This window comes from Centropristis striata, chromosome 21, assembly GCF_030273125.1.
Source record: "Centropristis striata isolate RG_2023a ecotype Rhode Island chromosome 21, C.striata_1.0, whole genome shotgun sequence".
Taxonomy (NCBI): Eukaryota; Metazoa; Chordata; class Actinopteri; order Perciformes; family Serranidae; genus Centropristis; species Centropristis striata.
In genome coordinates, this window is record NC_081537.1 from 21,495,715 (window position 1) to 21,508,468 (window position 12,754).

At 40.5% G+C, this 12,754-nt stretch overlaps 1 protein-coding gene across 1 annotated transcript; it reads left to right on the forward strand.

The window, feature by feature from the left end:
- Positions 1-3,720: 3,720 nt before the first annotated feature.
- tekt3 (tektin 3) lies at positions 3,721-8,731 on the forward strand. The gene is made up of 7 exons (XM_059325223.1): positions 3,721-4,294; positions 5,183-5,266; positions 5,366-5,436; positions 5,537-5,680; positions 6,761-6,983; positions 7,947-8,101; positions 8,481-8,731. Exons 1-7 carry the CDS (start codon positions 3,725-3,727, stop codon positions 8,695-8,697), a joined length of 1,464 nt encoding a protein of 487 aa, XP_059181206.1. The 5' UTR covers positions 3,721-3,724; the 3' UTR covers positions 8,698-8,731.
- Positions 8,732-12,754: the final 4,023 nt, after the last annotated feature.

The window sequence follows — 12,754 nt, forward strand, 5'->3', positions numbered from 1 at the left end:
ACATGTTTTCTTTAAAAGATTGCCAAAAATGCACAGTTTATTGTAGAAATAAACTGCAAAAACAGGCATTGTCATTTAAATTTTAACTTTCCAACAGTCCTTGAAGGGATTAGATTTACGAGTCACTTTATTCAACATGTGTCATTTAAAAAACGTTCCTAAAAATTTTTCATTTGAAATGACTAGATCCTGTTACAAGCTTAAACTCTGCACTCCTCAACGCAACTAGGAAGTCATGATTGATTTGGCTGAGACGAACGGTCATGTGACAAATATTCACTGAAAATCAGACAGAATTGCAGGCTGTTTACACAGAGCCGAGAGGAGAGGACAGGAGAGGTTCTAATTCAAATAGTTCATTGTATACAGCATGTGGAGACCCAGTTTCTCCACAATATTCCTGAAACTTGTGGGCACTTGAAAAGGTGTTGTATATATTCATTATTAAATTATTTCATTTAAATAAAAATAAAAATATATATGGAAATTTAACTTGCATTTTTTTCTTTATTTTTAATGATGTATGGCATTATAAGTGTGTAATTCTGCACAAAAGTTTTTGAATTGAAAAATTTTGAATTGTTTCTACTTGGGGTCATGACTGTGCAGATTCCACAGAGCTGCATGACTTAAATATAGACGGTTGATGTTACAGCTAACACACCAGGTGCTTGTGTTTATATTGAGCACTCACTGTAATGTCTGTATTGATTGATATCGGGTGTGGTGTCACAGGGCTGAACTAATTGCTTTATGTCTGCAGTTAATAGCAATCGCCATATTCAGAGAGTGCTGATACCTGATAAATATTGATCTGTGGTTTTGGAGACATACTGTATATGTTAATAATGTCAGGAGTAGTTTGTGTCTTAGTACAGTATTTATGTTGCAAAGTAAAGACATGAGCATAGATGTATACATATCAGAGAAAGTCCTTTCAATCTTACTGATCAAGGAAATCTAAGCCCCTGTGCTGTCACCTGAGAGCACCAACAGGAGGTCCAGTGCATCCTTTATTTTGTCCACTCTGTCCAAACCTGAGCATTCACTGCATGTCTCCTCCAAACCAAAATGAGAAACATCCAAGGGCCAAACATTTCCGCCAAACCACATGACATGAATTATAGAAATCATGATACTTTTCCTTTCCTGCTTTGGTCACTTTTCATCCCCAAACTATACAGTTTAACTGCTAAGTGGCTACAATACCACATATGGAAATGGAATAATTTCTTAGACGCTGGACATGTCAGGCTTACATTTAATTAAATTGCTCTTTTTTATTACATTTCCATTCCTATATGTATTATAGCCTTCAGTTCAGTGTCACTGTGCCCTAAGTTGAGTGGACAGCATGCTTGCTCCCTCAGACATTTCCACTATGCAGTAATTCACAACATGCTCTCATGGGCCACAGGACAGGAGTATATATAGGCCCCTCTAACATTTCCCTCACGTTCTGAGGCCAGTGGGGAGATTGACTGGGAATCGCTTTTCCAACGGGCACTCAAAGCTCGATCCAGGGGGAGGAATTTCATACGAGGGCTGGCTTTTCACGCTTTTCTGGGGCGTATTTATAGTGTCTGAGGTCAGGGCGGCAGAGGCATGTGGGGTGGCCTTCTTCAACCTAGCCATGTTAAGTGATGCTGAGGCTGCAGGGGCGGAGCAATGACATGTCATTCCATTCTAAATCTAAACCTCCATGTTTATGACAATAGCAGCCTGCCCACGAGGTGCAGAGCGGCCTCTTTGAAGTGCTGCTCTTTTAAACACTGGACACGGAGGAGGACTCATATAAGATAGATAGACCTGCAAGCCAGTCACACAGCCATCTTTACTGAGCTTCAGATTATGATCTGCAGTTGCAGGTGGATAGAACAGATAATGTATAGTTGTTTTGAGAACTGAAGCCCAAACAATATTTCGGCAGGCTGAATTAAGAGTGTATTGATCCAGACCGCAACTGGGGGCTCCATTTAGAATAGAAATGAACATTAGGAATAAATACATATCATAAGCACCACAGATTGTATAAAAAGATAGACGACAGGCTTCACTTCCTCCATATGTACAAAAAAAGTGGCCAAATCATCCTGGATACGGGAACTACACTGATGCTGTCATTTGCAGCCAAAGTCTGCACCGTAGTGACCAGGTGGTGGAGCTTTAACGAGGTCCCACCCATACACCCGCCTCTAACTGTGAGTCAATCTTAGCTCTCACTTTTGGAGACCTTTCAAGTCCTTCATCTTCATATACAGTCCATGTTAAGGACAAACCAAATAACAGCATTATATACTGTTGCAAACTATATTTTCAATTCTAACTGCTTTGGAAGCACAGAAATAGTTATCGGTATAGAAATGTTTCAGCTATGTCTTTTCTGTTTCTATGACTAAAATACCCCAAGATATGTGGCCCCGCTTTGATGACAACACAATATAATGTAAATATCCAAAGGACCAATAATTTAGACTTGTGATTAAATTAAATGTAGCCTGTGTTGGTAATATAAAAGCAGTAGCATGTGTATATTTTGTTTGATCAAACTTCTCTGGTAAAGATAGACCAGCTGAGTAACTCCTGGCTACAGCTTGTGCTTGTCTCTGTAGTGGAAACCAGGCTATCATCTGTCCAGCCCTACCCCTTTAGAACAGATTAGTGTAAATGATCCTCATGTCCAATGGTAGGTAACACAACACAGATTATTATTCTGTGCTACAGGGGTTTGTGTGGACTCTTCCTGTGGCATGAATCATTAAACAGGCAACTGTAATCCATACAGACAGCGAGCTTCTCAGGGTGACGCCGAGCTATCTGATGCTGCCTGGCGACCAACTGAGCTCCTCTGCTTTGAAGACGAAGCTCAGATTGCTCACCTTTGAAAGAGAAATTTGACGGTAGATGACCTGTCTAAAATGTGGACTTGCCAATGTAATAACCAAGGTAAACAGAGGAGTCTGCAGTGGTCATAAATACAAATTCACAGCAGCTATGGAGGATTATAGTGCCAATGATTTGTTACGTGCTTAGCTGTCCATTTAAGGGGAAAAGTAAATGTGCTTATTTGGAGTTGCAGTGAGCCAATAAGGAGCCACACAGAGATTAAGACAAGAAAAATTACAAACATAAAAAGCCTATCTACACTGTAATGACATTTTGTGACAAAGTAAAAGCACCTGCGCACCATTAATCTGAATTCCCAGGCAGAGTGTTTCAGTAACCCATGGCAACTGCTTCTGTGACAACAGAAATCTTGGACAGGCCTGCTCCTGCAGCCCAGGACAGCGCACCACCATTGGCTGGCTGAATGAATGACTTGCAAACTTGTCTATCTATTATGCATGCCAGTTTACCTTTAGTGCGTTCTTGAGCTCATTTCCAGGTAAGCACAGCTGAGAGGAAGCCTGCCTGCATCGAGACAATCCCTTTGTTCATCTTGGTAAGGCATTTCTTTTTCTGTTTTGAAGCTCTTTTATATATTTTTTTAGTTTTTTTAGCCTTTTGATTCTAATAGTACCACAAAACCTTTAATTAACCTTTGATTATGAAGTTAAACTGTATTTAAGGGCTTATCGATTTGCCTTGGATCTATAAAAGATGAATAATATATCTGTATTTAAAAGTAAAGACAATATATAAGCTGACAAATTGAAGCTGATTTGCAAAAGTTATTTTATGCACTGGACACAGACAGCCAGGAGCGCCCTGAGGGGGTTGGAAAATGGAGCTGATTGGATCCACTCTAACGGCCACGTACGCTCGGCCAAAAACCAGCCACTTCCTCCCCGCCATCTCCACCATGGCATCCAGTTATCGCAACACCCAGCCTGCCTTGGCCATGAATCCCAGTGCCAACCTGTGGAGGACCAACAGCTATTTCAAGAGCAATGGCTCTGTCCCAACATCCTCTTCTTTACAGCGAGATAATTTAGATCTGGTTCGAGCCAAGACCATGTTCTACCCATCCAACAGGACAGCACTGAACACCCGCTACACTCCTGACGACTGGTACAAGTCCAACATAAGCAACTACAGGGAGTCCGAGTCGTCCCGCAAAAGCGCTGAGAGACTGAGGAGAGACACTATCAGGCTGATGCAGGATAAGGAGCAGCTGACCAGACGAACCCAGGATACCACCAGCAAGAACATTGGCGAGCGGCTCAATGACATTGTCTTCTGGAGGTCTGAGCTGAGCCACGAGATTGACAACATGGTGACAGAGATAGCAGCACTCAATGAGGTCAAGAGGAGGCTGGAGAGAGCCTTGGCGGAGACTCAGGGGCCCTTTCAGGTGAGTGTGGAAGGAATAAATGAGTGTTACACTGAATTTTTTCCTCTCTCGTATGAAATTCTGAGTTGTGTTATTATAACATTTTGCAGCAAATATTTACATTTCTACAAGGACAATCTAATCCTCACACTGGTGTCAGGTCTTTGTTCTTTGCACTCATATTAACATTCATGCATATCGTGTCTCAGGGTGTGTCACAGTATCTGTGGTGAAACAGTTTTGACTAGGGTTCCCGGTTTAGTTGTGGCAACAGTATCTGTCCTTCATAACAATTTAAAACGCAGTGGTGTCTTCTCGGGGTCAAACTCTTAATTAGGTCACCTCAGTGCCCTGGTAAAGGACTACAGGTCATTTATCTCACCCAGAGTGAGTCACCTAGATCTGACTGGAGATCTGATGACATGGACACCTTGCTAGGTTAGATCATATGGCCAGAGGCTTTCTTAGAGACTTCTCCAGGTAACTGAAACAGGAGAATGCAGCTGATACAATGCACTATATACATACAATATGATGTATTTACCCTCATTGGCTACTTAATATACCACCATTAACCTCAGCTGTTGACTCAAGGCACGATGGATCCATGCTTTCATCTTGTTTACGACAAATTCTGACCCCACCATGGGAATGTCGTAGCAGAAATCAGACTGGTCAGACCAGACAAAATTTTTCCAATTTTCTATTGTACAATTTTGGAGAATCATTCCCCATTCTGATGCTTGGTTTGGACTTGACCATGTCTACATGCCTAAATTCATTGAGTTGATTTCATGATTGGCTGATTAGATATTCAAATAAAGAAAATGCTTCATATTGACTTAATTTTAATTATACTGGTGATACAACCATCTTAACTTGCTTTAGTCATGATCACTTTGTCAATAGGTGTCTCAAGAGTGTTTGTACCACAGAGAGAAGCGGATGTCCATCGATCTGGTACATGACGACGTAGAGAAAGACCTCATAAAGGTAATATTAAAGCAGTAGTGTGGGTATGTGTATGCATAACTTCTGACTTCAGCCTTAGAAGAGAAATAAGCATGCTGTATTTACCTGCATTGAAACAAGGAAGTGGAAGTCATCAAGTCGTGTCAGGAACGTATGAGGCGACATCTGGACAGAGCCATCGCTCAGCTGGCGTGAGTCTGAAAAATGAGTTAAAAATACTAAAATGATCACTTCCAAAAATGTGACATTTGACATGTATTTGCCTCTGTGTTGCTTTGTGGGGTTCCACAGGTCAAACCGAGCGGCCCAGCATGAACTGGAAAGAGACATGAGCGACAAAGTGTCAGCTCAGAGGATAGATGACAGATGTCATCATCTGAGGAACACTTCAGACGGCATCGGCTACTACAGAGGGATTGAAAGACTCGACCCCTCGTGAGTGCAGTTTGATGTGATTAGATATCAACTGTTCTGCTTCATTATGTCAAACAGCTGCTAACAATTTCTCATGTTTGTTTAAATGAGCTTGGAATACCTGACTGGGCTGTTCAGTTAAATTGTCAGTCACTTTGACAGTCTTTGAAAGTCAAACTGGCTGATGCCTTTTTTGTTCCCATACTAGGATTAAACAGACCATACTGGCTCTGCAGCTCAGTGAGGCTGCACTTAGGCACAGTGGTTTTTATTAAAATGCTCACAATGATGATGCTATCATACTGACTTCAGGCAGGCACTTTTTTTTTTTTACCATGTTCACCAACTTAATTAACATTTTTAAAAAAGCACTTCACACAATGAACAGATTTGCTTGCTTTTGGAGCCAACCTCAATTGGTCATTTGAGGGACTTCAACTTTTGGCACTTATGTATTGGCTTTGCTCTGTAATTTTGTGTCCCTATACTTACTAATGGACCATTAATGATAATAATGATAATGTAATTGTACTTATTTTAGCACTTGGTTCCTTATTGCTCAACTACAATCTACTGAAGCCAATTTGCTGTTCCGCCATTTTTAACAACAGAGGCTGATGATAATGTCTTTAGCTTTGCAGTTATTGGGTCATAACCCATAATATTGGACAAATATATAATTTGTCCGATAGTGTCCAATTTTAACCTGATGAGGCACAGGATATGACACTTCATCCTGAGGGACATAGATGCATTTAAATCCATTCAATACTTCAATACTGAGACGTGTCACTCAATAAACTACAAACATGTACAGTAGAGGAAAGGTCTGGGGATCAACAAAGTCATTAGTCTTTATCCTCTGGAAACCATGAACGTTTGTCCAAAATATCATGGCAACCATCCAATAATTTGACATTAGTTAGACATTTTTGTCAAAACCAAACTGGTGAACTAACAGATCAACCAACTTGCTTCTAGCATTGCAACAAAGTAAACCACAATGTTTTGTGTTTCCCAAGTCTTCTCCATGTACAGCATATTCAAACACAGTGAGAGCATCAACTTCCAAAAAACATGAGTCATTCTTTTCCCCATCAGACTCTCCCTGCCGGACTCGTGGTCCAAGTTCACAGACGACAACATCCTGCACTCCCAGAGCCAACGAGCTGCCTCCCACAAGCTGAGGGACGAGATAGAGATCCTGCTGAACACCACGTCTAACGAGATGTGGAACCAGTTCAACAATGTCAACGTAGCCTTCACAAACCGTATCTCAGAAACCGCCGATGCTAAGAACAGCCTGCAGACACACCTGGCTAAGGTTAGCACCTTTATTACACATTGTCTCATTTCATAAAAGACAATACAGCATATTTATGTTTGTATACCAGGAACTTCCATTTTGGTGATGTGACAAATCAGAATCTGTTTCTGCTTTAGTTTCTGTTATTTATTTACCAGACTTCTGATTTGATCCAATTATGTTTCATCATGCAAAAAATGAAGTAAAACAGACTATTTCAAAGAAGCTGTCACATGGCTCTACATTAAGTAAAAAAAGACAAAATCCATTCACTCTCTGCTGTCAGGGGGTTAACTAAATTTGCCACTTAGAAGAAAGAGATCATGTGTTTGCACTAGTCTCTGCTTTTCTACACACAGTACCAACAGAGCCTGTGCTATATAGCTGCAAAAAGTGTGCACAGAATGAAAGATCAGACACATCTTTGTTGGCCATATGGCCTGTAGGCAGCATGTGTCTTGTCTGTAGTTGATTATGTGCATGTTTACTGTCAAAAACTTCTGTCAAAAGAGAGAGGACTTTTAATAAATGTCCCTTTCATTGCTTGGGTCATATTCTACACTGGGTCCCATTGTTCTTGGGTTAATTGTTGGGGGTTACACTTTGAATCTGCTGTCTTTACATCAGCTGTTGGACGGGTTTGAACACTGACAGCAGCTCTGCTGTGAGGCACACAGTCCTTAATAAACCTTAGTCACTGTCAGTTGTGAGGAGTAGTGATTCAATGGTATTAAATTACATCAAATGGGTTTGGACAGAGCAGGCCACTGTGCAGCACTGTGCTCAGCTGATTCAAAGCTTGCAATGTACAGAGTTTACTTGTTTTCTGCTTCCATCACTGAGATCCTCATCGTTTTTCCCATCCTTGTCAATTGTTCCTATTTTACCCCATTAAACACCCTTCAAACCATTTATATGAAAGAAACACTCAGCTGTTACTATGATTTAACAATACGATGTTTTTCTGTCATCATCACACAGACTCTGCAGGAGATCTTCCAGACAGAGATGTTGATTGAGACTCTGAAGAAGGCCCTCAGAGACAAAGAGTGCCCGCTGAAAGTGGCCCAGACCAGGCTGGAGGAGAGGACCCGCAGGCCCAACGTAGAGCTTTGCAGGGACAACCCACACCACAGGTACTGTGGCTCTTTAAATCACACAATTAAGAAATATGATTCAAGGGATGCATATAAATATAGTGTTTCTGTAGATATTTTTCCACCAAGATTGGTGAGAATTCATAGTTCTAGATTAATTATTTAGGATACAAATTCAAATACTTTTGTATGTGCGGTCATTTGAACTGTGCTACTTCAGAATTCAGCAAAACTTGAAAAAGTGCAATATATTTTGTATTCTGTTTTGTCATTGATCGGCAACGAAGTGACAATATTGCATTAAGAAATAATTTTATACTCTGTTCCAAGAGTCACTCGATTGCATGCTTCCTGGGGCTGAGAAGTCCTTTCTTCAGATTTACCAGTGAGCTATTTGTCTTCATCCTTCCTTGTTTAGACTCGTGAGCGAGGTGAGAGAGATCGAGGACACCATTCACAAGCTCCAGGAACGGCTGATGGAGGCTGAGAACACTCTGCAGATTCTGGTGAAGACCAAAGTGACCCTGGAGCACGACCTGTCCGTCAAGGCCAACTCCCTATTCCTGGACCAGGAAAAGTGCATGAGCATGCGCAAGAGCTTTCCCAGCATGCCGCGTCTGGTGGGCTACACCTAATTCAAGTCTCAGAAGAAGAGAGCCTTTAGGGGAAAATAATAAATAATGATTAATTGATTGTTTTAATGGTTTTGGAGTGAGGGTGGTGTGGCTGGTTTGAATGTAAACAAAATAACTTTACAATCACTGATGTCAAAATCTTATTTACAGTGTAGTATTGTACCATTCATGTATTTCCAAGATGCATAAAAAGAAAAAAACAACATATAACTTAAAATGCTGTGATGTCATTGAAGAATCAACTGCTGGTGATTTATCAGGCAACTCTCATCAAAAATCAGTCGATCCAAAGTCCCACTCCTATTTTGGTCTTTGCTCCAATAAAATTTAAGCAACCTTAGTACCAACAAAACCTCTGTCAACTTTACCTTACCTGTTATGCTTAGATATGCTATATGCTAGGCTAGGTTAAAAAGAAAACCATTTGTAAGATGCTTAAAAGATTTGGCTGTGTGACCTGTAAAAGTGACAATCTTCACAAACACATTGAATTGAATAGGCACATCCTATGGTAACTCATGTTATCAAAATGCTAGCTATATAGCAAGCTAACATACAGCTACACCAGAGGAGTTAGCCAAATGACAAACCAGGGACAGCCAGGTTTGTTTCTTTCTTATATCTGTGGTAGCATTAGAAAAAGGACAGAAAGGCTGGTTTCTGATATATTTTTAAGATGACATGAAATACCGTTAGCCAGGAAAACTACTGTCCCTTTGTCTTTATTATCCCTGTGAGGCTACGTCATGCCCCAAAGGAACTTTTGCTGTTTATTTGGATATACATGATGTCTAATTTCCCAACTGGAAAAATACAGCTATCCTTTGCTGTTGGCTTATTTAAGCTACATTACTAAACACCCAGGAAATAATATGCTTTGGCACATGGCTAAACGGAACTGGTGAAACTCTGTTTACTTTATTTCAAGCTTGTTTAACTCAACAACAGTAACTTAGGATTTGTGAATCACAGATATTTTACATGGCAAATTTACTGCATACTATTAACCATTATCCTTGAAAAATGCTGGTAACTCAGCATGAAAACTAATGACTGCATAAAGTTACAACTTCCAATGCCTTAATGTTGTCAAGAAGTGGTAGCACAACAGTCAAAGCATAGCATTGCTATAACTACAAATAAACTGAATATGTTCTGTGACAGCATTCACAGTAATAGCATATAGCACACATTGTCACTCCATTTCTGCATTTGAGACTCATGATTTATGACTTAACCCTTGCTTATAGCCCCATGAACAGCAGTAATGTGGTGCCGTGTGACTATCCATCCAAACCACGTGTCTGTCTTTACACTAAGTTGACGACAGGCTACGGCCCAGTGGAGCACAAACAGTGTCCCTGGTAGCACATGTGACAGCAATCTCCAAACAAAAGATAGTCTAGGTAAGCTTGTGCAACACATCATTCCTGAGAAGACAAACACACACACACGTCTCTGAAGGCTCAATCCGATCTGTCAGCTGAAACTGACCTGAATGTCACCTTAAGGGAGCGGTGACATGTGAGAGACACAGAAATATGGATTGTGAAGGACTTTTGTGTTTTTATCATCCTCATTTAGTGACATTACTCACTGCCTCACCCATAGGCGGAGCTGTGCAAACAACTTCGAAGTTGTAAATAAAGCCACACACCCCTCTGGCATCTCAAGAGTTAACCACAGCTTGTTTCATTTCAATTTGTTTATTCAGTCGACACCTTTCGGAGCCCGAATCCTATCTAAACACACATAAACACTATCACACTTCTTGACCCAGCCCTTCCACTACTACTGCTCTTCCTGCGTAACCTTTGGCTTCTCTGAGGAATGTGGACTTTGCACGAATCATCAATAGAGCTTATTGTCATCACGTCTTCAATCCATAAATTGATCTTCGCTATCAGATTGAATAAGATATTTTTGCACAAAGCAGCAGTAGGGAGAGGGTATACACCAAAATATATCTCTGTCTGAGTAAGTGTCTGCAAACAGAGTGAATGGAGGTCGGAGACAGTCGCGAGCTGGACTGGCATAGTAATCAGAGATAAGAGATGCAACCTGGCGTCAGAGTGTTTTTCAAATCTCTCTGATATCCTTTCAGTGGCTTCAAGTAAAAGCATGACAACATCTCTTGTGTAAACAGAATAGTTTCATTTTACAGATTACTAACAGGAGGGAGGGAGTGACCATAAAGATAAACCACTCAGTGTGTGTGTGTGTGTGTGTGTGTGTGTGTGTGTAACTTGCACTTTGATTAAGGTGTAACGTGCAAACAGCATTGTGTTTGACTAGAACAGTAAGGAGCAAGTCAATGGCAGGAGGTCTCTGCCATGGTTTCCGACTTGCAGTGTGTGTTTAATGTGTAGTCCCGCTCCTGTAGCCGGGCACATTCCTGAGCCCTAGTATTGCAAAGAAAGGCCCCCTGTTGTCTCACTCACATCAAAAGACTCCCTGCTCTCATCGCCTTGTGATTAAACACACTGACAGAGAGAGAGTTGAGGGTTTTCTATCCCCCCTTAAAATGTCCTCTTTGCTTTTCCCTTCCAACTCCCGCTCAGAATAACATAACGGAGGCACCCATGAAAAGTCAGTTCACTTAAGTGGAATGAACCCCCGTTTCTACGCCTCTCTGAGGTTACGGCTCGCTGTTTGGATGGGACACAAATAGACCCTCCTATTTGACCTCCGCTGCCACCCCCGCATATGGGGAATGTACTCTGGAATTCTCCCGGCGGTCCAAACATATTGGCGGTTTATTCTTAACACTGGTTCTTGTTATAGATGCCCTGTGCCCCGTGTTATTTTATGTTCCTTACATACCACCATACCATACTAAAGAGCTGAGCGCAGATCACTTGAGACTGCCGTCAATCACTGAGGGTTTCTTACTGTGCACTGTAATTACAGACTTGGACTGAGTGTGCATCACTGAAGAAGAAAAGTGGTGGACTTTATGGAGATTATTTGCTTTACTCAAAATTTTAACAATATATAACCACTGATTACTCCATTAAGGGTGTTTCATTCTTACTTGAATTGCTTCTTTATTGACAAACAAATGGGAATCTGTTGGTAATGGTAACTTTACTATATTATTGCTAATTTATTATAATGTTGGACACTAGGGGGCAGATTTTCAAATTGTCTTTCATATTATCACACTTTTAGGTTTTTCTGACTAACATTGCCACCAGATCAACATTATCATCCCACAGGAGTCCTATTTCTGGCCTTTGAGCTCCGTTTTTGTCTCCACCAACACCTGAGAAAGATCTGGTTCACTATGTTAACTTACTGTTTAAATGTCGACTAGTTCTGTTTGGTGTTAACTTCTAGGTTTCAGAGGATACTGAGTTTTTGAAAGTAGTGAATTTCACCCATATGGTCACATTAAACGTCAGTCAACATTCAAAACAATAAAAAAGGCTTAAAAGCTTTATAAATCCAGTAAAATTTTTGTGGATTAATCTCCCTATCACATCACTTGTAGTTATCGGATACAAAGTTTATATAAAATTGTGCCTCATTCAGGTTTAGCTGTCCAGCATATTGATGCTGTCTGTGTTTTTTTTATCTGTATGAATCAAGGATCCTCTGCACAGTGGATTTATACCGTCCATCCTTTGTCCATCCAAATTCAATTTAAGTCTTTGTCCAATACCCTGATGCAGTAACCATGGTAACCATTCTAATTGAATTGAATCTCCTGCAGAGCGATCCATCTCTTACTTTATGAAACCCCAAATTCATCTTCAACTTCACTGTTGAAAAAGAAAATACAACTTAAAACATAAAAATACATCAAAAACAGTAAGTATGTGCATGTAAAACTGCATGGTTAACATTACATTAATGTACAAATTAAATCCAATTACACTGGAATGGGAATGACACTGCATGCAAGTAACCAATCATGAAATAATTTTGGCTGATGGAAAAAAAACGTCAGCATTAACTAAAAATAGCATTTGCTGAAAAATGTAGTTTAAAGCCCTCTTGCTCAATTTTCTGAAACATTTATCACTTGATCTCCAGTTGTCTCAAACTGCCAGAG

Bases quoted from the DNA above. Each gene is read 5' to 3' on its own strand.
- tekt3 (XM_059325223.1), top strand. From the start codon at position 3,725: ATGGAGCTGATTGGATCCACTCTAACGGCCACGTACGCTCGGCCAAAA. The intron at 5,437-5,536 runs GTGAGTCTGAAA...GGGGTTCCACAG, and splicing joins AGAGCCATCGCTCAGCTGGC to GTCAAACCGAGCGGCCCAGC. The intron at 6,984-7,946 runs GTTAGCACCTTT...ATCATCACACAG, and splicing joins TGCAGACACACCTGGCTAAG to ACTCTGCAGGAGATCTTCCA.